The 27,276-nt window shown below is 35.1% G+C and overlaps 1 protein-coding gene, 1 long non-coding RNA gene and 1 pseudogene across 2 annotated transcripts; 1 reads left to right on the plus strand and 2 right to left on the minus strand.

Moving 5' to 3' along the window:
* Positions 1-2,978: 2,978 nt before the first annotated feature.
* Positions 2,979-5,484, minus strand: LOC108998468. Its single transcript, XR_001997331.2, has 2 exons — positions 5,225-5,484; positions 2,979-3,428 (listed from the first exon to the last, which is right to left on the minus strand). It is a non-coding gene; the product is annotated as an uncharacterized LOC108998468 (long non-coding RNA).
* A 2,008-nt stretch (positions 5,485-7,492) lies between these two features.
* On the minus strand, positions 7,493-11,720 carry LOC108998462 (tropinone reductase homolog At5g06060-like). The gene is made up of 5 exons (XM_018975011.2): positions 11,565-11,720; positions 9,186-9,393; positions 8,472-8,688; positions 8,235-8,341; positions 7,493-7,904 (listed from the first exon to the last, which is right to left on the minus strand). Exons 1-5 carry the CDS (start codon positions 11,663-11,665, stop codon positions 7,719-7,721), a joined length of 819 nt encoding a protein of 272 aa, XP_018830556.1. The 5' UTR covers positions 11,666-11,720; the 3' UTR covers positions 7,493-7,718.
* Positions 11,721-13,193: 1,473 nt separating this feature from the next.
* LOC108998453 lies at positions 13,194-16,033 on the plus strand (annotated as a pseudogene).
* Positions 16,034-27,276: the final 11,243 nt, after the last annotated feature.

The raw sequence follows: 27,276 nt of genomic DNA on the forward strand, positions 1-27,276 counted from the left end.
AATTCATGGCTATTTAAATTATTGGATTGGGTTCTATACATTCTTTTTTCCCGATTAATTCATTGTTGTTGTTTCATTATTTTGCATTTGTTAGGTGAGACCCCAGTTTCGACATTTTAAGACACACCAATAATCACTAGTTACAACAATTTTGAGATTTTGGGACGATTTTTCTTTGAAACGAAATGAAAATCGTCTCAAAATGTAAGATCTAAGGGTGCAATTTTGATTTTGTTCTAAAGCAATTCTGAAACATGCTTCCAGTTTGAACATGCCTCTGCACAAGAATCCCCACTAGTGACGAGGAGCGATGCGAGTGGAGGGCTTGGGGTCGTATTGGGCACTGCTAGCGGGGCGTCGATTGACGTGGATGACTTGGTGACGGAGGGAGGTGCCCACCAAGCATACAGGTCTCTCCAAAACTCAGCAAGGCCCGGGAAACAATTACAATTAGTTTTGCAGCTAGGAAAAATTTGGATAATATGATGTATGGCAAATGCAGTAGGAAGCATAGTAAAGACTATCAAGCTCAGTGACTCAACTGAGCATTTGCACAAACAATAGGCAGGCATCAGGGGTGTATCACTGCAAGCATGAAAATAGAGCTCTGCCATCAGCCACGCATTACAACAGAATCACACCAACATTATAGTAGAATCTGAAATATTCTAGAATAAGTACTGTAGAGAAATCGGTTATTCTTTCTCTCAAGTTATCTGTAACAAACCAACATTTCTTTATTCTTTTCTTGTTTATAAATACCACTCAACGTACTCAATGAAAATTAGAGAAGTTTCTTCATTTCTTCTTTCTGTTAACATGGTATCAGAGCAAGGAATGATTAACATCACTCTAAATCCATGGTTGTCTCATTTGCGTCCTCTACCCCTTCTTTCTTCTCTCATATTGTTACAACCAAGTTAATAAATGACAATTACCTTCTCTAGAAGGTGCAGATCTCAACCTATCTATGCGGACAAGAACTCTATGCTCATGTCAATGGCTCACTTCCTCCTCCTAAATTTCTTCTAGAACCTACCAGTCCCACACCTACAATCAACCCAGCCTTTTGATCATGGCAGCATACAGGCCAGTTGGTTCTAAGTGTCCTTTTCTCTTCCCTTTCCAAATCTATACTTGCTCATGTACTCTCATCGACAACTTCTCATTCCCTATGGACCTCTCTAGCGTCTATGTTTGTGTCCCACTCTCAAGCCAAAGAGTTTCACATCAGATTTCAACTCACCAATCTCTCCAAAGGTGTCCAAACAATCTCAGATTATTTTGGGAAGGTACGTTCCCTTGTGGACTCCTTGACCGCTACTGGCAACATTCTTCCTGATTTTGAGAGGATGTTCAATTTCTTTCTTTCAATGTTGTTGTCCAATTAGTTGATTTACTTTGGTATCAATTAAGATGGATGATCAATTCCTTTTTTGAAGCTTGTGTTGTAATATTTTGAAGATATGATAGATGGTCCTACATGAATTAATGAAAAGGTATAAACAAAATAATTGTTAAACAAAGTAAAATTTTCTAAATTAATTAAATGGAATAGATAAGGTTTTTTTAATAGATCTATGGATATAAACGATTTTTACTTTTACGAGATTTTTTGTTTTCTAAACAAAGAAATTAGTTTAAACAGTACACATAATGAATTATAGAAAAAAATTGTTTTAAATTTAAAATATTTATTTTAAATCTAACAGATGGTTTTTAAATTGACCCAAGAATTTTAAAATCTTCCAAATATTTTAAAAGTTCAAAATTATTTTAAATTCGGTATTTTTAGTGTTATTAAACAAAGTCTAATTCTCAAGTAAGTCTCTTTATATTTTGGAGCCTTGAAAATAATATAGCTTCAAAAAAATCATTTTATTTAAATGATTTTATTTTTTTAGGAATATTATTTAATATTCATCAATTTATTTTATGTTAAAAACTCTCCTTATTTAGATGAATCTTTTCTCCTAAGAAATATTTATTAAAACTCATCATTTTATTTTATGATGAAGAATATTATATTTGGATCAAGAATAAAAAGTTTGGTTTTAAAATTTAGTGTATTTCCCTTGCTTCTTTATTTTCTCTATTTCTTCATCTCTTATTTATTTCTCTATGTATTATTTTCACCCTTGTCTTAAAAGTGGGACACATGTAGAGCTATGATCGGATTGCCCAAAACCCTAATTCCCCTCCCATCTTTTTTCTTTCACTCTTCTCCTTTCCCCCCATCCCCCACATGCGTCATCCCCTCCCATGACCCCCCAGCAAGCTACATTACAAGAAATACTGTGTTTTCCCAAGGAAGAACTTCATGGTAAAAAGCGATTTTTTTGTGGGAAAAATCCTATTCCCACAAAATTTCGTTGTGGGAAGCTCGTGGCGTATAATTCGCTGCAAAAATATTATAACCCACGAAAGGTTTAATTCGTGGCCAATACCTATATTTTCCCACGACACATCTCACGACAAGAGCTGATGAACCTCGTCACAAAAGCACATCCATTTGCATTTATGCTAGTGGGAATAAGAGCAATTACCGCAAGAGGTATTGGTGGGTATTAGTATTACCCATTAGAACATTTGGTGGAAAAACTTGTTTTGCAAAAAAAGTATTTGCCGCGAGTAGTCTTCGCGGCAAATACTAAAAGAATTCAGGAAAAAAAAATGATACTAAGCCAAAAATGATCATAAAATGTGACTAAGCCAAAAATGATCATAAAAAATGTCTAATATAAGCTAAAAAGTTATATAGTAACCAACAACCATGAAATGCAATAAAACCACTTTTAACATAATCTGTCCAACTGTTAATATCAATCTATAAATGTTCTTTCAAGATTCATACACACCAACAACAATTCTAATCAACATATCACTTCAATATTTAGTACCAATTCACATCATTCCACTTCACACTCTCATATATAAAACTCAAAGAGTCAAATTGTAAGGCAAATCAACATGCTGGCTGCCCATGTAATCCAATCCAACACAAATGTATATATTTTATCCATCTAGCATTTGAGTTCAACACAATAAATAACACAACCGTATAATCATAAACCAAATTCACATATCACGGGACTAGTTTGCTAAATAACTGGAGATCTTCCTTTAATCCACAAGATCCAGTTCAAGCCAGCCAGTTCAAGTCAAATGGGTTAGGCCTTCAAGTAGACAGGAAAACAAAGTTTAGTCTTTTTAAAGGTAAAAACAAAAAAGACAAGCAAGAGGCCAATTTCCATGCCCCTGCTTTGGAATTCCTTGCCAGTCTTCACAAACTCAATCAACCAACGCACATGGCAAAGCTTGAAGCCATTCCTCCATACCAGTCCATGGGGCATTGCACCCAACACATGATTCAACAAATGCTCCCGTGTAAAAATGGCAGCGGCATTTCCATTGTGCCCATCAAAGATCTGAATATCAAAAGAAAGAATATTCATCCTTTTGGAAAATGCATCTATAGCTACATAAAATTGATATGTGTACACAGTTTAACAATACAATTAAAGACAAAAAGGTCATGCAAAGAAGAGTAGGGAAGTAAATTTTTTTGAACCACAATTACCCCTAGTAATTACAGAATGTTGAAATGCATGTCATCCCAGCCCATAAGGAATACAAGAATAGCTCCATCACCTTCATGGTGACAAATATATTCAATTGTTGCTTCCACCTATAATGAAGTACCAATGACAATGATCATGATCCTAAAAAAACCCTATTTTTACTTAGAGACAGGAGATATATATATATACATAAAAAACAAATGAAACTGCATAGAAAATCTCACCGATTACTGGATTATTCTGAAAGCTAAGGAATTTCAGAAAATCTCACTGATTACTGGATTATTTTGAAACTTGAAACTTAGGCGGCTAATGCAACTTGAAACTTATTCTGATGCAAGTATGCAACTTTGGCAAGGTTTCGCAAAGTTTCAAAGTCTTTGACTAGTGTCTTTGACTATTGATCATTGTTAATCTCAAAAATTTTATTTTCAATATCCAAATATAACACTTATAACTATCCCTATCATGCAAACTAATTTCATCTATCTGGTTTGCTGCATCATGGATCCAAACTACACTCAAGTTGATCTTGCTCTACCTTTTCCATTAAATTTTCTCTCTTGCAAGTCTAGGTTATAGAAACAACCATTTTACTGAATCCTAGCTATAGACTGATAAGATAAAACTAAAATGCATTATAAGGAAAATACCCCACTGAATCCAATTAATTAGGTTGAGGTTTGCTTTCCAAAACACACCAAAAAGCCACACCAAATGCCATTAAAACCCAAACAAACTGAGCAAAATTTTGCTTGATAGGTAAGAGATGCCTCGGCAAGTTTATCATCAACCTCAGAAACAACCTCTATTAGTTCACGTCTCTTTTCTGCAACAAAGTTCTCAGCCATATCGACATGTATTTCTTCAATAACTACTTTTTCAGTGCAATATGCCATAAAAATTAGCATGATTGGAAATATAAGGCCTTGTCTAAAAATAACCAAGAAAATAGAAATAAAGATAAAACAAAACAAATATCGTATCCTTAGAAACTGATCATATCTGTCCATAACTTCAACAACCTAGAAGCCAAATTTAAATAAATAATCATTGCACTTATGAAGGTACAAAAAGGCATGCATACTCATATTGCCTAAACCAAAACAGAGCATAATTTTATTCTACCTCATCAAGTAGTAGGTTGAACTCATAAGCCCCTTGACAAGCATACTCATGATTACATAAGTTCACCATTATATTCCACTACTTATCCACTCAAACACATTCATTATTCAAGCAAGAGTTCACACAATACATTCAATGTACAAATCTGTGCAGCCACTATACAACCATACAATGGCCCTTCAAGCTTGAGGCTCTCAATCCCGAATAATGTAGCGTGCTATTTGTAGACAAAGGCATAATAACTAGTAGGGGTCCATTCAATCAAAAATTCAAACTTTGTTTTTTCACCCTTCATCCTTTGACAACAAAATCACAACATAATAGATTAATCGAAAACACCCACAAGTGGTAAACCAAAAATCACAAAAAAAAAACAAAAAGCACAAATCAAAATAGAGATAGAACTCGATACGAGGAAAACAGAAAAATCCCAAAACCAACAACCATCATATCGGATAAAACCAAGACAGATGCAAAAATAATATACATGGAGGCATTGTTGAAAAAATCCTTACCTTCGATCAGTGTTTACTGAACCTTGAGAGAGCCAGTGAGAGACACCGAACCTTACAAAGAACAAGAATAGTTAAGATCACGAAGGGGGAGAGAGAGAGAGAGAGAGAGATACGCACAGAGAGAGAACATTCCCACGGAAGAAGAAGACTCTCGCCGGCTAAGTGAAGCGTTGACTGCTCGTTAGTTGGTGGATGGCGTGGGGAGGGGCGGAAGAAATCTCAGAGGAATAGGTCATCGGTTGGGGAGGGGGGAAGAAATAAGGGGGAACAGAAAACACACCGTTTTCGGGGGCAGGGTTTTGTTTTCAATTTTAAACATTTGCAGCGATTTGATATCGCCGCAAAAGAATAGAAAGCCGTCGTAATTTTTACTTTTCATCTTTTGAGTTTTTTCTGCGAGATAATTTCGCTGCAAAAAGTAACAAATGACAGATAATAAGACTGTGTCGACATGAAGTCGCCGCAAAAACTAGTTTATTTCCCATTCTAGTGTTTGATACGGCATAATTTTTGTGGTGACAGCAAGTGGCTGCAAAAAGTGACTTTTCCCTATGAATTTACCATCGTCGAATGTGATTTTTTGGTAAAATGTTATTTTTTTTTCCCACGAAAGGTGTTTGTAGCAGTAGGTAAGTATTTTCTACCAACTTGTGTCCTGGAAAAAAAAAACTTGTGGGAAATGTACAAATTTGTTGTAGTGATAAGCCTCCCTACAAGCTAGTGTCGACGTTGCCGAAGGCACCACGAGCACGTCGTCGCACCTCATCGACGACAAACCCCTCCTCCCTCTCGGCTTCACCTTCAGATCTTCTTTCTCTTTCTCTCAACATCTCCCTACCGATCTCTTCCTTCTCTCCCTCGGGTTTCCTTCACCACCCACTGCTGTTGCAGTCCACAACATCTCAATTGCCACATCTCTCTCTTCCTCTGCTTTTCTCTCCTGATTCCCTCTTCTCCCTCACGGTTTCTCTTGTCCTCACGCCTTCAACCTAATGTCTCTATCTTCAAACCCTAGTTCTTTTTCTTCTTTCCCTTCTCTCTATTTCATGAATTCTGTCAGCACGTTTTTTTTTTAGATCTACGTATATATATTACATATTGTGTTTGGTTTGGTCCGATTTCATGTATATGTGTATTCATCCCCTGATTTTGAATCAAAGGTAAGCCACAATAAGCATGAGTTATTTTCTTTCTGGTGGCTTGCGATGGCAGTAGTTGGTGGCTGGCGACAGTTCCCTAACCAAGAGAGGGGCAAATATGGGCTTACAGGGGTGGTTGTTGGCTGAGAAGTCCATGTGGAAGGTTGTGCATGGCTTGGGGTGCTATCTTTTTCCTTGCTTAGAACAGAGGCTACACTGGTTGTGTGTGGCTGCGTGGGGCTGTGTTTCGGACGGTGTGGAGGTGGTGGTTAAGTTTGGGTAGGGAGGTTTCATGCGGTGGACGTATATGGGGTTGGGCTTTCGTGATGAAGAGGATCTACAGCTGGCATTGGACGGCAGCTTGGTGAAGTACGGTTGAAGAAACAGAGTGGCTATGGCCTTTACGGTTCCTGTAAGGGTGGTGGTGGTGCAGGGAAGGTGACGAACAATGGTTGGCAAGTACTATAAAATAAAAAAACAATAAACACAATCGACAAAAGGAAGGAAAATGACAAAAGAAATAGGGATTTCGTGAGAAAAGAAGGGACAAAAAGCTTGAAAAAAATAATAGTGAACGAAAAGTTACTGGTTATCCGCAATAGCCACTTATTCAAGTTTTTAACAAAGGTAGATAGATTCGTGTTGTATATATTAAATCTGAAGTGTCATATAGTCCCGGCCCAATGCATTCCAAATCACTAATGGGCTTGAAAAGTGTGTTGGGCTTGTAACACATTACTACTAGTACAATATGAAAGAAAATGAGATTATTTATTAGTTATTTTATTAAGTTATTTGTTTTATACTTTATATGATAAGGCCCACTGTTTACAATGTAATTGTACGACCTATATATTTGAAAATTATATAAATTATTATTATTTTATATAGATTACACAGAAGTAATCTCATAAACTAATGTGATTTTATACGATCCGTTAAATTTATTTTACAATGAAAATAATTTTGAAATATGACGAGTCACATTAAGCCACATCAGTTTGTGAAATGACTTTATTTTAATAGGCTAAAGTATTTATGTGTGTGTTTGTGTGTAATTTTGCTATATGACGAGTCACATTAAATCATATCAATTTATAAGTAAGTGCGTGCATGGATAAACATGATATTAATTTGAAATTAAGATATTATAAATTTATAACGTACAATGCACACAAATTAATATTGTTTATAATTATAACATCCATGGATAAACACGATGACAAATACTAGGGCACACATAGCTCGCAGGCAAACTAGTATTGCCTTATTATGCAATCACTATAAATTAAGTAGGGGAAACCGGCATTTCTTTGTGCAATTAAATCTTGAACCCATATATGTATCCATGCTTATCATGTGGACATCATGAAGCCATTCACCGTCATCCCTCCGTCAACGCAAATAGTCTGGCCGGTGATGAAAGACGCCGCAGGAAGGCAAAGAAACGCCACCAATGAAGACACCTCTCTTGGCTCTCCAACTCTTCCCATTGGTGTTCGAGAGATGATAGCCTTGAACATGTTTTCATCAGCAAGACACTACAATGCAAGCAGCAAAAGGAAAAAAAAAAAAAAAAATTTCTATAGTGAGATATATATAATTAATTCTGAGAATTCTTACATTTAGCAACTAATTAAAACATGTTAATAATAGAATACAAATAATTAAATCTATATATTCTCATTAGCTTAAGCTTTTGAAATAATTAGTGGTTATTTTATATGGTATTAGAGAAAGTTCTGAGTTTAATCCTTAACTCTACGTTCTATTACGTACATCAGTTTAGATTTATGGAACAAGTAGTAATTTATCAAATTAGAACTTAATTAAGGATGAGAATTAAAGTTGAGACGTTGGTAAGTAATTACAGGTTCAACAAGGGGAGTCGTGGTGAACCAAGGTGCAACACAATTAGTCCTTATATTATCTTTTGCCCACTCGCATGCAAGATTTTTTGTTAGCTGATTCATTGCCCCTGCATACAATCATAGAATTAATTAGTTTAATATATAATTATTGTTAATAATATTGTTCTAATCATGATATCTACAACGAGTTCTTCTAATTAATTGCAACTTAATTAACAGTATTAATTAGAAATATACCTTTGGTGGCGCTATATATGGATCCACCGTTAACTGATACGACGCCACAGACTGAAGAAATAAACACAATGCTTCCAGCTGATGAAGCTTTCAGAAGAGGATGTGAAAGTTGGCTCAAGTGATAAGCTGATTCGAAATTTGTGGACATTATAAGCGAGAAATCCTCGGCTTTGTACTCTGTTGTCGGTTTTGATTTGTTTGTTCCAACATTGTTAATCTGGATGTACATCATAATTCGCCAACGCAACATCATGCATGCCCCAACAAAAGCAGCTTATAATTATTCTAACTTATACGAACAAGTTGATTCTATAGAAAAGAGGGTGAAATAAAGCAGGGAGGAGAAAGAAACCTGTTGACCACAAATATTTTTTGTCTTTAGCATTCATGATCAGAGCTGATTGGGACATGGGGTATCACGAGGTGGTCCACACGGACTCCTCTCAAATATTCAACGTGAAAGGGTTCTGTGTGGACGCTGTGAAACTCCTTCGACTCTATAGTCTATAATTTCGCTAGGTATAAAGCATATCTATTAAAGTATTTATTTAACATATTTTGATTTGAAAGATAAATTTTAAAATTTGAATCTTATTAATCAAATCTTATAATTCAAAGATGTGTATGGTGTACTTTACACACAAATTTAAGAATATAATAACTCTTAATATAATATAGTTATCTCCAACAAAAAATTTAAGATGGATGACTTACAAGGATATTTAGTTTGCCATCGAAGAGAGAGGAGACAGTGGTAATTAGCTTCTGTCGTTCAGATGGAGAAGTTACATCGCATACTGAACCAGTGACTCGAAAACCCTTTTTCTCCCACTCGTGCATGCATTCGTTAAGCTCAACTTCATTTCGAGAGCATGTATGTACAGCCGCACCAAAACGTGCAAGTTCCTCCACAATAGCATGCCTGATCATGATCGCAATTAATGAACTTTTGATCGATTTAATTGGGAATTAAGGAAAACAATGATCAACTCCGATCAAGGCCAGAGACACACGGATCAACTCAACTCATCTAAAAGGAAAATGGAAGTTACCATTAATGTAAGATGCCTTAAAATTTCCTGTTGCACCAATATTAAAACTTGTTCGAGGAGAGAGAGATATTAATTAATCTACTCAAATTCTTTAAAAGGAAGACATGATCCAATATTGGAGCACTTTCTTATATATGGCCTTACATAAGGAGAGAGAGTTTTGTTGAATTGAAGAACCACAAGAAATTAATCAGTTAATTGTAAATGACAAAGTTTGTAATGATTTGAGATTATAATGAAATGATACGTATCTTACTTTAAAAAAAAAAATGTGTAGTGCAAACCTGATTGTTATAAAAATTAAAATTAATCCATCAGATGAGTTTCCATCCACTATCACTTTTTATAAATGGGCTTGTACCAGGCTAGAGTTTGTAAGTTCGTGCAAATGGTTTGAGAAAAAATAGATTTATTGTGAAAAAAAATTATTTATACAATTTTAAAGTGTATAAATATACAATCTATTTAGATAAATCAAGACATATTTAAAATTTACATGAAAAAATGGGCAATGCTACAAAACCTCACATCTTCCACACACCATATTTTTTTAAAATTTTAAAATTTTTTAAAATTATTTTTTGAATTTAATCTTTTTAAACTAATTTAATTTTTCTATTCATTACTCATATATTAAATATTTGATAAAAGAAAAAATTAATAAAAATTAAAAAAAATATAGTATGTAGAAATTAATAAAATAGTAGGAGATTGTATAAATTTTTTGTTTCATGTGATCCAATTTATTTTCAAACGACCTCCTCGAAATTTGTACAACACATTTTTCATAGACAGCATATTTAGACTTCGTTTAGTAAGTAAACTCATATTAATTTATCTCAATTCATTATTATAATTTTTTAAAATTTTAATATAAAATATAATAAATAATTTAACTTTTTAATTTTAAAATAATAATAATATTAAAAAATAATATTTTATTATCTCAATTTAATTTAATTAAATTTAATTTATCATCTAAACGGAAGTCACATGCATCGTTCAGCAGAGGAAGTTTGTCATCCATCTTTTTGAACCTTCAATAAGTATCATTAAAATAAGAACTTTATTTCTCGCTCGTCATCGTCTTTAAGTTTGGTAAATGAACTTCATCGCCGACGGGAAAACCACTAAATTTAATTCGCGTATCGGCTAAAGGTATGTTTGGGCAGTGAGATGTTAAGAATTATACAAAAGAATTTTGAGTAGTATTAAAAAAATAATAATAAGATATGAGTAATGCTATATAATTTTTTCAATCTTCACATATTATATTTGTTTAAATTTTAATATTTTTTAATATTTTTCTTTAAAATTTTTTTGAATTTATTCCTTTTAAAATAATTTAATTTTTTTATTTATTATTAATATATTAAATATTTAATTAAAAATAATAATAATAATTAAAAAATATGTGATGTATGAAGATTGTGTGAATAGTAAGAAGTTATATAGATTTTTTCTTAAGATATTGAAAAGTAATAAAAAATAATAAAATAATAAAATTTACTAAAAATATGTGAGATATTCTTAATACTCAAAATTCTTAGTACTCAAAAGATAGATATTCTTGATGTTTTCAGAGATGGCGGATTCTGTCGCAGACAGAAACAACACCAAACTTTCGAATGGAAAGAAGTTAATTATTTGCACATCTATTATATATTGAGACCGTGACTTCGATCGGATTAAAGTTAAAAGTTAGCAAAACGAATGAGAGTTATGAACAAGAAATATGCAGTGCAAGTAAGTTCTAAACGCATCAAGGAAATTACATGGGCATAAGAAAACTCGATATAGCATGCTAGCTAGGCAGCTGATAGAAGATTAAACTAAATATGTAAGTTGAATACTTCATATCTATGATTTTTTTTCACTAGTGAACAGATCAAAGAAAACTCGAACAAAGCCGATCTATATATATATATATATATATATATAATCGATCCTGACAAAATCATACAAACAGAAGAAATATGTTTATATTAAGACAAAGAAGGTTTAAAGAGAGAAGTTAAAGGGAAAGAGCGAGAGAGCGAACCCGATTCCTTTTGTTCCGCCCGTGACAAGAGCCGTAGTTCCCTCAAGACTCCATCTACTTTCAGTAGTACTACTGCTATCCACTTCCGCATGACTACCCATCTCCCTCTCCCTCTCAATTGTGTGTCGCTTTGAGATTGTATATAATGAATAGAGAAATATTAATTTATAGTTGTGAGTATGTAAATATTGTATAATTATTTTAAAAAAAATAAATAAATATAAAATTTATATAAAAAAATTAATTTTTTAATAATAATTTTTATTAATTTTTAAAATAATTATATAATAATTATATATTTTACGAGTATATATTTGATTACTTGAATGAATAAGAGTGTTTTATGGACGGAAAGGAGCCACGTTGCAGTACATAATTAATGCAGAAGACAAGCGCATATCTCCCCCAGCTGAGAAACCTGTCTGCATTCTTATCTCTAATAATTTTTTTGAGCGGTCCCACCGCTGGAGCTCTCGCTGAGATTGAAGCGGTCCCACCGCTAGAGCTATCGCTGGGATTTTCAATAGCGTATAAGGATCCATAGTGTACGTTTTTCAGATTACTTTTGGTAATTTTGAAAGGGAGCTGCTACGCCACAGAAAATAACCACAGAAAATTTTTATCGAATGACATGTACCGTTGACTTGGCAGGCCACATTTCATAAAAGGAAAGTAAAAAGTAAAACAGAAATAAAAAGCTGCATCCCACGTGATTTGGGCTAAAAGAAAAAAAAAATCAAAATAAAAAAAAAAAATCAAATCTACCATTCAGCCAATCAAACCTACCATTCACCTAAGTGATTTAATAAAAAAAAAAAAAAGAGTCAAAAAGTAAAAAGAACCCAGACCAGCCCGTCCTTATCATTCATTCCTACCTCTAAGTATCGTTACAGCGTACACCTTCTCGGCGTCTTCTCCTTTTAATTTTAGCATAGATCTCTATTTACAGTCCAGCCGGCATCATTTTTCCCTTCTTCCAAGCGGTAATCTTTCTTTCATTTTTTTCTTATTTTTATTCAAATATTAAGATTTTTATTTACAAATATTAAATAAAATCAATGCTCAAAATCATAAAATATGTTTAAAAATACAAATCTACTATGACTTAAATAATAAAAAGAAGTTGTTTGTAATGGCGTGTCCTGCTAAGCCTTTTGTCTTGGAGAGTTTTAGATCTTAGATTTTTGTGTGTTCAAACTTCATGTATACAGTTTTGGATGTATTAATTTTTTTTTTTTTAATAAGAACGTATTGAATAATGGACCTTAGATTTTGAACCTTAAAATTTTGGACGTATACAGTTTATTATTGTATTATTTTGGACCTTGTATGAAAATGTTTGTTTCCCCACTTTTTGTGCATACCAAGTGGTCCAACTTTTTGTTTGTTTCTCCACTTTTTGTACATACAAAGTGGTTCAACTTAAAGTACTCTAATTGATTAGTAAAATGTCCCATTGAGTGTACTGTTTTTAATGTAAAATCCATTGTCAATAATTACAACAAAAACAAATCATACACGTTTATGTCAAATCTCTTTGATTGTATATGATTTCTTTCAATATTCAAGTTAATATCTTGATTTGAATGTGGTTGGATATTCTTAGATAATTCAAACACTAGAGTTGCAATGGATTTTGATATGGAACATGTAGATAATGAGTATAACGAGGTAGAAGTTGATGATGAGCAAGAATGTGCTGAAATAGTCGTTGAACCTAAGGTCGGAATGACATTTTCATCTGCAGAAGAAGTTTTGTCTTACTATATGAAATATGGTAAGCAGGAGGGATTTGGAGTGTGTAAACGAAATTCTAAACAAGATGATGATGGTAATGTCAGATGGTTTACCTTAGTATGTGTGAGAGAAGGCACATCAAAGAGTAAGGCTGCTAATGTTCTAAAGCCAAGACAAACGGAGAAAATAGGGTGTATGGCCAGGATTAATGTGACGATGAATGATGAAGGTGTATATACCCTGACTAAAGTAAACTTGGAGCACACACACATTTGTAGTCCAGGAAAGGCAAGACATTTCAAATGTTTTAAGAAGGTTGATGCTCGTGTAGCTAAAAGACTTGAAATAAATGACGAGGCAGGAATACGAATGTCAAAGAATTTCAAGTCTCTAGTTGTTGAGGCGGGGGGTTACGATAAACTATCATTTGGGGAGAAGGAGTGTCGAAATTATATTGACAAAGCAAGACAACTTCGTCTTGGGGTTGGAGGCGTTGAAGCTCTATGTAACTACTTCCAAGAAATGCAAAAAAAAAAATCCAGATTTTTATTTTTCCATAAACGTGGACCATGATATGATATTAAAGAATGTGTTTTGGGCAGACGCCAGAAGTAGAGCTATGTATGAATCATTTGGAGATGTGATTACATTTGACACAACATACCTAACTAATGCCTACAAGATGCCCTTTGCACCGTTTGTGGGTGTGAATCACCATGGTCAGTCAATCCTATTCGGGTGCGGATTGATATCTAATGAGGATGCACATACATTTGAGTGGTTGTTTAAGTCATGGTTGAAGTGTATGAAGGACCAACCACCAAGTGCAATCATCACAGACCAAGACAAGGCAATGCAAATTGCAATTGCTAGAGTGTTTCCAGCGTCTAGACATCGCTTCTGCTTGTGGCACATAATGAAAAAACTTCCTGAGAAGTTTGGGTCACATACTCGATATGATGAGATTAAGAGTGCACTGCAAAAATGCGTGTATGACTCTTTAAGTGAGCATGACTTTGAAGAAAGTTGGTCTGATTTCCTCGACATGTATGATTTGCATGAGAATGCATGGTTGGGATCACTATATAGTGATCGACATTTTTGGGTGCCGGCCTACGTTAGAGACACATTTTGGGCTGGAATGTCAACTACACAACGGAGTGAAGGCATGAATGCATTTTTCGATGACTACGTTAACTCAAAGACCACTCTAAAGCAATTTGTTGATCAGTACGATTTAGCTCTTAGGAGGAAGGTGGAAAATGAAGCCATTGCCGACTTCAATTCATTTAATACTGTGATTCCTTGCATCAGTCACTATCCTCTTGAGGAGCAGTTTCAAAAAGTATACACAATTGCAAAGTTCAAAGAAGTACAAGATGAATTTCGAGGATTTTTATATTTGACTACCTCGTATTTGGGATGTGTGGGTGGGAGATACACGTACGTAGTAGCTGATGAGGTTCGAGTGAGTCATAACTTAATAAAACATACAAAGTACAGTGTTTTGGTCGATCAAGATCCCCTGGATGTTAAATGTAGTTGCAAGTTGTTTGAGTTTAGGGGCATATTATGCAGACACGCTCTTCGTATCTTGGCTCTACTAGGCAAAAGTACAGTACCATCAAAATACATCTTGGATCGATGGAGGAAAGATATAAAGCGAAAATACACCTTTGTAAAAAATAATTATGAGTCGAGTAGCAATTACGATGCATAAAGGTACGATAGGATCCAAAATTCTTTCTATGAACTGTGTTCGAATGCTTCAAAGGCCGAAAGCAGTTGTGTGAAATTGATCAGCCAAATAGAGCAGTTGAAGCTAGAGTACCTTGGCACCAATTCTCAATGTAGCGAACCAATTGATCCACCTACTTCCATGGAGGGTAGGAAAAGTGCAGTTCTTAGTCCGTTGGTAGTTCGAAGTAAGGGAAGACCACCGTTAAGGAGAAAAGCCCACCCTATTGAGAAGGTTCTTAAGAAAGCGAGTACAAGAAGGAGATTGCGATGCGACCCTGTTGAGGTTCTTGGAGAGCAAAGTAATCAAATAGCAAATCAATGCAATGTGAGCAGCACACAATATGTATCTCCTCAAACCCAGGTACTTCATTCCTTTCATGGTTTTTTGTTGTGAGAGCAATATGTATATTTTCGCCATATTTAGATGTTGTGAATGTGAATAATGCTATTATATATTGTTACAGGATATAACAAATCAAGTTTGGACACATGCACCGGATTTTTTTTCTACTCCTTTGACTGCTCCTCCTTCACAAGTAAACCTTCGCATGATATAAAAAATAAAGTTTGTACCACTATTACATTTTGTTGGTTTTAACACAACATTTTTTTATGCCTATAGTATACACATGGACAAGTATACACAATGGATTATTTAGGAATTGGAGCGACTGCTACTCCTTCTGAGGTAAACCTTCGCAAAAATATAAAAAATAAAGTTTGCTTGGACACATTATGATATTACATTTTAATACATTTGACACAACATTTTTTTTATGACTATAGTATACACACGGTCAAATATATACAACAGATTATTTGGGTATTGGAGCGACTGCTCCTCCAGTGCAGGTAGTGTCAATATAAGATATTAATGTTGTTTTTTAATTTTTTATTGTTGTTCTTACTAAGTTTTGTTTATGTAGGTCCAACCATCTCAATTACATCTATCGGAACAGGATGATTATCAGGACAAGTATAAATGGTGGTGATTAGCAAGAATGTTTTTGTGGAAATGACTATGTACGGACACAAGAGCGTTAATATCTTTCTTTGCAGCAAGCTCCCGTGCTTTGTTCAAAACTGCATAACTTTGGTAAAAGTAGGCATTCTGAAATATTAGATAATATCAATTTAAAATTGAATGCAAAATTGTTGACTCCACATTTTTATTACCCTTAGTGCATCGTCAAGTTGCTCAAATTGTTCAATCCAGGTTTCTTAAATGTTTTAAATACCAGAGATAGGAGATGTGATACTTTGAAATTGACCATGAAAGAATTATATCAGTCATATTTTACATGCAAGGAAAGGAAATTATGAAACAATACAACTTTTGTGGCGGATGGAGTTTCAGATAAAATATCTTACGAGATATTTTCCACAACGTAAACACTAAACACGAAATGCAGCTTACGTTCTGATCTGCAGGGTTAAGACACACACCGCTGACCCCAAAATATAGAGAGTAATGTGTGTTAGTCAGGTGAAAATAATAGTGTGATCTTAGACTTTTGATGCCCATTTAAAGATAATCACATCCTTCTCGAGGTTTACGAAGATCTGATCATGTCTCAGCTATTTTCCGAAGAAAATTACAAAGTTAATTAATTGTTGGTACCCAAAATCCATAGCGTCAAAGAATCACAATTCCAAAGCGAAATAAGATATTTTGTGATGATATCATGGAATGATTTAGAAGTAAAACGGAAGGCAGCTTTAGGAAAAAGAAATTAAAATGAAATCGAAAAAAGAAAAAAAAAGTGAAACAGGATAAAATAAGGCGCATCTTGGGTTGCTAAACGACGTGGGGCCCAGCCTTCATGTTATTTACCTGAAATAAAAAGAAACTGAATCAATAGAATTTATTTTTATTTTTTTATCCAACTGGCAGTAACCAAGTCATTCGGTAAATGGTTTCGGTAAAGAATTTCTGTGGACTTAGCATTTTCCATTTTGAAAACTAACAGGGGTCTGAGATGAGCTTTGAAGCATCAGTTTGCTGTTGGTTTTTATCAATAAAAAGGTTTAAGAAATTGGTTTTTATCCGCCCTGAAATTAGTCTTGAGAAATTTCCTTGAAGCCTTCAGTCAAATCTCTCTCTGACAAATTTTTTGTAGAAAGCCCTAGAATTTCCATCAATCAGGGAAGAAACTTTCAAACACACGCAAGAATCAATGTAACTCCTTCGAGAAGAAAAGCAAATGATTTAAGATATGTTTAAATAGTGAGAATATTTGAGAAATATTGAGAATATTTATAAATAGTTATGAATAAAGATTGAAGTGAGTTTATAGATTTTATTGAGAGTATTTTGAGTTATTTGGATGTGTAAAGTATATTGAGTTGTTGACTTTTGGATAGGTAGTTGAAAAATGTGTGGATCCTATAAATATTATAGTGATTTTATTATAGTAATTTTTTAATATTAATAAATACTGTAGTGATTTTATTTTATTTTTATATATAATAATGATAAATATTATAATGATTTTATTTTTAATTTTATAAATAATAGTGATAAATATTATAATGATTTTATTTTCATATCTATAATAGTGAAAAATATTATAATAATGTTATTTTTTATTTATATATTATAGTAATTTTATTTTTTATTTATATTTAATAGTGATAAATATTATAATGATTTTATTTTTTATTTATATTTTATTGTGATTTTATTTTTTTATTTATATATAATAGTGATTTTATTTTTTATTTATATATAATAGTGATAAATAGTGATTTTATATTTTATATTTATATATTATAGTGATTTTATTTTTTATTTATATATTATAGTGATTTTATATTTTATATTTATATATTATAGTGATTTTATTTTATATTTATATGTTATAGGTATTTTATTTTTTTATTTATATATAATAGTCATTTTATTTTTTATTTATATATAATAGTGATAAATATTATAGTGATTTTATTTTATATTTATATATAATAGTGATAAATATTATAGTGATTTCATTTTTTATTTATATATAATAGTGATAAATATTATTCATTTTAATTTTTATTTATATATAATAGTAATAAATATTATAGTGATTTTATTTTTTATTTATATTTAATAGTAATAAATATTATAGTGATTTTATTATTATTTATATATAATAATCATAAATATTATTGAATGTTTGTGAATAGTTATGAGTAGAGATTGAAGTTGATTTTTGGGTTCTATTGAAAGTATTTTAAATTGTTTAGTATGTGAAATATTTTCAATAGTACGAGAATACTTGAAAAATACTAAAATATGTTGGCTATCCAAACGTAGCCTCAATCTAACTCAGTGTATATATATATATATATATATATATATATATAATATATAATATAATATAGTCTTTTTATTGATACTACATTGGCAATTAGGGAATAAATGAAAAAAATTAATTAAATTCTTTCAATTTAACAGCCATTCATTCTCTTTTCTGATTGGTTGGCATTTTCACGTCAGATATGCATTAAGAGTCATAAAGAAAAGAAATGAATGTTCGTTTTAAATTATTTTTCAAAATTATAAAATATATCTTATATGATGACCTTTTTGTTATTTTTTAATTTTTTTTAACTACATTGTAAATTGGTTAATGTCAACAAGTCGGAAGGCTATCATTATTCTTCTTTCAGCGCGAGTCTGCGTATTCCTTTTCCAAAAATGATAAACACCAACTTGTATGCAAGTTTTCTACAATCACTTAAGGATAGGTTTGGGGTGAGATAAAATATAAAAATTTCATCTCATCTCATCACATTATTACATATTTTTTAAATTTTTATATAAAATATAATAAATAATTCAACTTTTTCAAATCTCAATTCAACTTTTTCAAATTCTAATATAATAATAATATTAAAATATAATATTTTAAACATTAAAACAAAATGCATAATATTTTTCTTCAAATTGCTCTTCACCTCTGTTTTATTTTATTTTATTTGCGTACCTGCATGCATCCAAAATTGATCGAGACTGACGAGACGCGTGGAAAAGCTTGGCATCAATCGTTAGATCAAGATACCTCAAGAGTTAGAAATCTTTTATGTATGTTTGTCGACGTTCTTACATGCATTGGCACTTTAATTATTTTTTCTACAGTACTTAAGCTTATCATAAAGTTCTTACAGTTGGAGGGTCCGAGGCGTTGAAGCCATATATCGAAATAGTAATTGTTCTTGTTTTCTCCGAGCCAAGCTGCGGTGGGTGACACATCATTAATTCACCCACATTTTTTTTCAAGTCAAGAATGCAATATCCTTAAAGGTAGGTGAAATAATAGGACTAAAATTTAGTTTGATTACACAGTTCAGATCATAAGATGAAATGAGATATTTTAAATAATAATAAATTTTTTTTAATTAAGATGGAATAAGATGATTTGGAAAGTATATATTTAGATACAGAAATATGATGAGATGATTTTAAACTTTTAAAGATTTGCTAAAGTGGTGAATCCTACTAAAATATATTAAAAATAAGAAGAACATTGGCATGGAAAGGGGAGGGGTAGGATAAAGTTGGGGATTTGATAAAGTTGACGATATGATTACTTTGACATTTCCAAAAATTTGTAATTGGCGGGAGAAGGGAGGCGTGAAGCAGTGGGCTGTTAGAAGGGTCAAAAGTTTGTTTGAAATTAATGTACAATGCAGAGATATACAGATGAGTTAAAAACTTTACATTTGAGCATTTGGATACACAAATAAAACAAACCATACAACTCAGATTAGATGGTTTGTATTTTATCTGTGCATCCAAACTCGCTCTAAGTTTTCTGCAAATTTTTATTCGAACTCAGGCCAATTGATGAACATGATTTTTTTTTTTTTTTGTAATCTCATGAGCGAGTTTACAAATGATGTCATAAACTACTGTAAAACATGATAACCAAGCCACTATTTTCTTATTGAAAATTTTCTGATCAGAAATAAATTAAATGCTTTGGGGTCAAAGTTGGGGATATATAGTTGGACAAAAACCATTAATTTAGAATAATAACGTGTTGAACCCGGAAACATATTTTATTAGCCATAATATCCCATCGAGAGGCTTTCGTTAGAACCAACCAAATTTGGACGGATGGGATTATGGGAAAATGATACAAGAAGGATGGGATCATACATCATTAGACAAGAAACCAGCAACCCCACAACCAAACACATTATAAACAACTTTTCTTTATTTTTTCTTTTATTAAGGAAGATGATGTCATTTAGTAGATCTCACTTTTGGCGGAAAAATATCAGTTACAGATAGAAACTTGAAAGTTACAAAAAATGGCAGAACCAAACTTACATAAAAACTGAGACTAGACACAAACATACTAGTTGGAGCAACTTGAATATGGAATATTTTATTCAATTCCTGTATATATAATTGAGTAGGGAATTGGGCCTCAGGCTCTTCACCATTATAAGGAGAATCCATTCACAGTCATCCCTCCATCCAAGTAAATGATGATCTGCCCAGTTATGTAAGAGGCTGCTGGCAGGCAGAGAAAAGCTACCAAGGATGGAACGTCCTCTGGCTCTCCAGGTCGTCTAAGAGGATATTTAAAAACTATATGAGAATTTATAATTTAATTAGTTGTTGTTCTAACTCCAAGTTTTATAACAACCTTAACGCTTAATTTTAACAATAATACCACACTCTTTATCATATTTTATTATCGCGTCCATACATACTAATTAATGTGACGCATTTTAAGTTTCTTTATGATCATAGTAGAGGCCGCAGTCTGTTATGAAAGTAGTCTTCTCTTCGTTTTCGAGGCTCATCCGTCTTTGATTATATCCAGATTAAGCGTCCATGAAAGCAGTGTTCGATGCCCCGCATGTCAAGGTGCTGCCAAACAAACACGTCCTAATGGTCTGCAAGGAGCTCTATCAACCGGGATCTCTTTTCTGCACCCATTTTTGTCCCAATCCTCACCCTCCTCTCGGGGCGGGCGGTGTCTAGGGGTATCAGCTCCAGAGGCTTGTAGTTCTCTCCATGTTTAAGGTTTTGTTCGTCTTAGACCTCCATCTCCTGGTCGACGTGCTGGGGGTGGAGGGAGAGTTGGTGGGGTGGGTTATGCTGGCTCCGTCCCGCCCCCTTGCCACACTCAGGCTTCTCCACTTTGAAGAGAGACTCTGTCATCGGTTAATCCTTCATTTGAGGCTGGGGCCAGCCGTCCGACGAGGTTGACGGCACTCGAGCCATATGTTCGCGGATCGCAGTGGGAGTTACAAAAGGCATGCTGATGCTGTTAGGCCAAGATAACTTAGATCCCACAGATAGCGCCAACTGTTGAGGAGTGTTTTGTAACTGTCCACCGTAGGCACTAACGGGTACATGCAAGAGGGAAAATAAGACGGTGGCTATGGCTGGAAAGCCTCCGGTGCCAATGTCAGATGATGCAGGGAGTCTTGCCACGCGCCTTACTGCACTTGGTATGAAGCTTGTTGATGCCTCACAAGTTTGGGGCAAAATCACTTGTTGAGACTACGACAGTCACTAATTTGATGGCCCAAACGAGTAAGGGTTAGAACTTGAGACCAAAACTTGCATTGGCATGGATGAACATTGGACTAATGCAATACGGGTAACCTTCATCTTCTCATAAAGCGTACCTCTCTCTTTTATGAATTATTTGAGAAATTCATTGCCTAATTAATTCATTGCTCTAACCAATTAATTCAAGGCTATTTAAATTAGAGTCTTGCTACAAATCAGCAACTATTCACATTACACATTACACACCCCACACATAATGTGTAATTTTTTTTTCATAAGGTGTGAGAGTGTTTTTTATAGGGTGTACGGGTGTTTTTCATAGAGTGTGAGGAGTGGAGTGGTGAATAGTGACTGATGAGAAGAATTTCTCTTTAAATTATTGCATTGGGTTCTATACATTTAATCTTGTTCCCCGAATATTCATTGTGTCATTATTTTGCATTTGTTAGATGAGACCCCAGTTTCAACATTTTAAGATGCACGAATGTCGAAACTGCGATGTCCTCTGCACGATATTTGGTTAGTCCATTGCCACAAGGGTGCTCCATCATGCCTCTGCGCAAGAATCCCCACTAGTGGCGAGGAGTGGTGCGTTAAGGAGGAGTTGAGGGTCGGGGGTCCCGTATTGGGCACTGCCAGAGGGGCGTCAATTGATGTGGATGACTTGGACATCTAAGGCCTAGCTGGGAGACGGTTATCTAAGGCGGAGGAAGTCATTGGCGACGGAGGGAGGTGCCCACCATACATGTCTTACCAAAACTCAGCTAGGCCCTGGAAACAAATACAATCAGTGCTGCAGCGAGGACAAACTTGGATAATATGATGTATGGTGAATGCAATAGGAAGCATAGTAAAGACTCATTTAGCAATAGATCGGATGCCAGATTTAGCAACCTTGGGCAGTGTATCCAGTTGTTGGAGGCGATTACCCCTCTGCTACAGGATGTGCAATATAATCGTGTAGTAGAATGATTGCTTGATCCTACTGTTTAGGAAGCCTTCTTGGTGATGACCCCATTGCATAGATCACGTTAGGTATGGTTGTGGCAATGTCCATGCATATCGCACGCAGCTTAAGGCCTAGGCAACTTAGGCTCCTAAGGCCCCCTGCCGGTAAAAAGCACCCTTTTACCAAGTACCAGCCCCAACAGAAAGCTGGAAAGTGAAAAAGAAAATATCAGCTATCGATGCGGGACACGTGTGGTAAGGTTTGTGATGAGCGGCTGAGCAGAGAGTGCTTAGTGGCATGGGAACGAAGAGAAAGGAGACTGGATAATGGATCAACACAAACTCAACAATCAAATAAAGCAGAAGGAAACAAAAATAACAAACCACATCCAGATGATAGTCAACATGAAGATAAGGATCAAGGGGAAAATCTAGGAGACAATAACTCTTGTACACTTTCTGGTAAACTTCTGTAACAGATTCACATGTACCAACACTTCTATAAATAATAGATATTGATCCTCATTTGAATCATTAAGGAAAACATTTCTTATACAATCTCTCTTTCATACTTCTTTATGGTAGCAAGAGCCACAAAGACATACCTCGTATATCCATGGCCTCCACTCTTTCTTCCTCTAGTAATTCCTCCACGTCCGCTGCCAATTCTCTCTCTCCCACCGTACTTCATCACTATTAAATTATCTCGTGATCAGTATCTTCTATGGCGGGCTCAACTAATCCCGTACCTCCGTGGTCAAAATCTTCTTGGCTACCTTGATGGCTCCCTTCCTTGCCCACTAGCCACTATCCCTTCCTCCCCCGCCTCCGCCATCCACATCCCAAATACCAAATCCTCTCACTGGTCACAACAGGATCACACTATACCAAGTGTCATCCTATCCTCCCTCACTGAATCCCTACTCACCCAAGTTGTTGGACTCACCACCTCTAGAGATGTCTAGCCCACATTAGAAAAAATGTTCTCTTCCACTTCCTCTACTCGTATTCTTAGCACTCGTTTCCAACTCTCTACTCTCAAGAAAGGGTCCCTGTCTATCTCAGATTATTTCACCAAAGTCAGACATCTCTCTAATATTTTATTTTCCATAAGCCACACTCTCAGCACTTCTAAAATCACATCATATCTCCTAGCTGGTCTTCCTTCATCTTATGACTCCTTAGTCACTACTCGATTTGATCCCATGTCCCTTGATGACTTATAGGACCACCTTCTCACTCATGAAACTCGCCTTGATTAGCAAAACACCTCCTCTGAATTCAATGTACCAGCAGCTTACTTTGTAACTTCTTCAATTGGACGTGGCCATCGAGGTTCTCCATCAACCAATCATGGTACATCTCAGTTTGGAAATCACTCCCGAGGCAGGGGCGTGGCTGGGTACTTACTCAGCCCAACAAAATTCCTTTTCCAGCAAACCCCAGTGTCAAATATGCTAAAAAACAGGTCATACAACTGCAACATGTTGGCACAGGTTTGACCAACAATTCTAAACCTCACCACCTGCTCAAGCATATGTAGCACATCCTCAAGCACCTCCCATTTCCCAAACAACACCACATATGACCAAAATTGGTATGCTGATACTGGTGCCACCACCCACATTACCTCCAATCTTAACAACCTTACCCTCAATGCTAACCTATACACAGGTCTTGATCAAGTCCAAGTTGGAAATGGATAAGGTTTGCGTATTCTCCACACTGGTTCCTCCCTCATTTACTCATCTACAAAATTACCATTTTTTTCTCAATAACATCTTACATGCTCTTGAAATTAAAAGGAATTTACTTTCTGTTTATCAATTCAAAAAGATGGCAATGTCTACTTTAAGTTTCACCCTTCCTTTTTTCTATGTTAAGGATCCATCCTCGGGCACTATCCTTCTCCAAGGTCCGAGTAACAACAGCCTCTATCATTTTGCACACTTTATCACATTCCTCCACCAACCCAGTTTTATATATTGGCGAAAGAGTATCGGTTCCACAGTGGCATGCTCACGTTGGGCACCCTGCCTTACGCACAGTTCAAGCCATCATTTCCAAACATCATCTTGCAGTCACCAAAAATAAAACTTTCTTAGCTTGTCATGCATGTCAGCTAGGGAAGAGTAATAAATTACCTTTCCATTTGTCTACTTCTATTTTTTCTAGTCTATTTGAATTGGTATTCATTGATGTATGGGGTCCTTCACCCACATAATCTGATTATGGAAATAAATATTACATAAGCATTATTGATAATTTTTCTAAATTCATATGGTTGTTTCCTATTGATTCAAAGCACAAGTTGTACATACCTTCAACAATTTCCAAAGCCAAGTTGAGAGATACTTCCAATGCAAACTAAAGAGTGTCCAATTGGATTAGGGAGGAGAATTTCAGGCTTTAAGATCTCACTTTCTCACCTTTGGTATCACTCACTGTATATCGTACCCTCATACCCACGAGCAAAATGGTCATGTTGAGAGTTTCCATCGACACATTGTTGAGACCAGCCTCACTCTCATGGCCACTACTTCTGTTCCACACCAGTATTGGGATGATGCCTTCACTATAACCACCTATCTCATCAATTGCCTTCCTTCCCCAATTACATATAAATAATCCCCTCTCGAGCTTTTACTCAAACAGGTCCCGAACTATAAATTCTTGTGCACCTTTAGGTGTGCTTGTTGGTCCTACCTCCGCCCTTATCACTCTCATAAAATGGATTATAGATCTTACTTTTGTGTTTTTCTTGGTTACAACTCTAATCATAGGGGCTATTGCTGCCTACAGCTCTCCTCCGGTCGCATCTACAATTCACGTCATGTGATCTTTGACGAATCAAGATTCCTGTTTCACCTCTCCACCTCCTCATTAAATACAACCTCTCCCCTCCCACCTTGTTACCATCCTTTCTTTGTCTTCCCCACCCTACCACTACCTCACATAAGAATCCTCAGTCCCCAGCCGAATCTCCATCTCCATCATCTGTCGAGCCTCTTCTAAATCCTAGCCAACAATCAAGGCCTGAGCCCATATCCACACCTCTCAACCCACACCCAATGGTAACCCGAGCCAAAAATCACAAACACAAGCCCAAACACCTACCTCATGATATGATTCCCACTCCACGGGCCCTCTTAACTTCCACTGAGGCCCAAAAAACTGAACCTACTTCCTTTCCCATTGCATCAAAAAGCACAACCTGGAGAAAGGCAATGACAGAAGAATTTCAGGCATTACTAGACAATGGTACATGGGTCTTAGTTCCTCCCAAGCCCAACATGAAACTAGTGGGTTGCAAGTGGGTCTACCACATCAAGAAACGAGCAGATGGTTCCATCGAATGCTATGAAGACACTTTGAAGACATTGACTATAGTTCCTCGCAAAGGGTTTTCATCAGTTACCAGGCATTGACTATGAAGACACTTTTAGCCCATTGGTAAAACCAACAACTATTCAAACAGTGCTTTCTTTTGCAGTCTCTCAAAATTGGCCCTTCAGACAACTTGATGTCAAGAACGCATTTTTACATGGCAACCTACAAGGGGATGTTTACATGACTTAACCTCCTGGCTACTCCGACACATCCTCCTCAATTATGTTTGTCATCTTTGCAAGTCTCTCTATGGGTTTAAACAGGCTCCATAGGCTTAGTTCTCAAGACTCAACTCTAAACTTTTAGACATGGGCTTCACTGCCTCAAAGGCTGACACTTCACTATTTATCTTCAAGCAACAAAATAAAGTCATCTTCTTACTCATTTATGTTGATGACATCATCATCACTGGGCCTCACATCTCCTTTCTTCTATCTATTATTGTCAATCGTCAGAAAGATTTTGCACTCAAGGATCTTGGGCCACTCCATTATTTTCTAGGCATTGAGGCCCTACCTGATGCACGCGACCTTTTTCTCTCCCAACAAAAATACATCTTTGATTTACTGAAGGAAACGAATATGCTCTGTGCAAAGCCAGTCAACTCTCCGATGTCGACAACAACTAACTTGTCACTCTTCAAAGGAGGCCCCTTTAGTGATCCAACCCTCTACTGCAACACAATTGGCTCATTACAATATTTATCATTCACTAGACTGGATCTAGGCTTTGCTGTGAGCAAAGTATGCCAGTACACCCGCCCAACTATAGAACACTAGACTAAAGTGGAGATAATTCTCCGTTACCTCCAGCAAACCATCCACCATGGCATCCTCATCCACCATAACTCCTCCACTGATATACATGCATTTTCCGATGCAGACTGGGCAGCTGCCCCAACCACTGAAGATTAGTAACAGCATGGTCTATAGTTGGGCATAGGACATTTGAAAGGAACAACATGGTCTGGGTGATCTATTTGGGGAGTAGGACATTTGAGGTTTTCAATTTCGTGGATGTATAACATGAGGCTTTAGGATGGGAGGTTGTAAGTTCAACAAACTTTAAGGATAGATTTACGGGAATTTCACCAAAAGTTTAAGGTTTCGCAGACTTTAGGAAATGATTTGTTATCATTTAATATTTTAGATTTTGAAAGCTTCGGGAGTCGATTGTTTTATTATTTGATATAAGTTCATCGATCTTACAGATTTCAGAAAATGATTCTTATATAATTTAAGGTTTTAGAATTACAGATTTGAAGGACTGATTTGTAATAAGATTTAAGTTTTTAATTTCGCAGGCTTGGAGTGCTAGCTTGATTTATTTTGGAGACTGATTAGTCTGTGACCATTAAAATGGGGTTGATCAGAG

This window comes from Juglans regia, chromosome 14 (genome assembly GCF_001411555.2).
Source record: "Juglans regia cultivar Chandler chromosome 14, Walnut 2.0, whole genome shotgun sequence".
Taxonomy (NCBI): domain Eukaryota; kingdom Viridiplantae; phylum Streptophyta; class Magnoliopsida; order Fagales; family Juglandaceae; genus Juglans; species Juglans regia.

Coding starts and splice junctions, on each gene's coding strand:
- LOC108998462 (XM_018975011.2), bottom strand. CDS start 11,665: ATGGGTAGTCATGCGGAAGTGGATAGCAGTAGTACTACTGAAAGTAGA. Junction 9,394..11,564: donor GGCGGAACAAAAGGAATCGG/GTTCGCTCTCTC, acceptor GATCATGATCAG/GCATGCTATTGTGGAGGAAC. Junction 8,342..8,471: donor CATATATAGCGCCACCAAAG/GTATATTTCTAA, acceptor GATTGTATGCAG/GGGCAATGAATCAGCTAACA.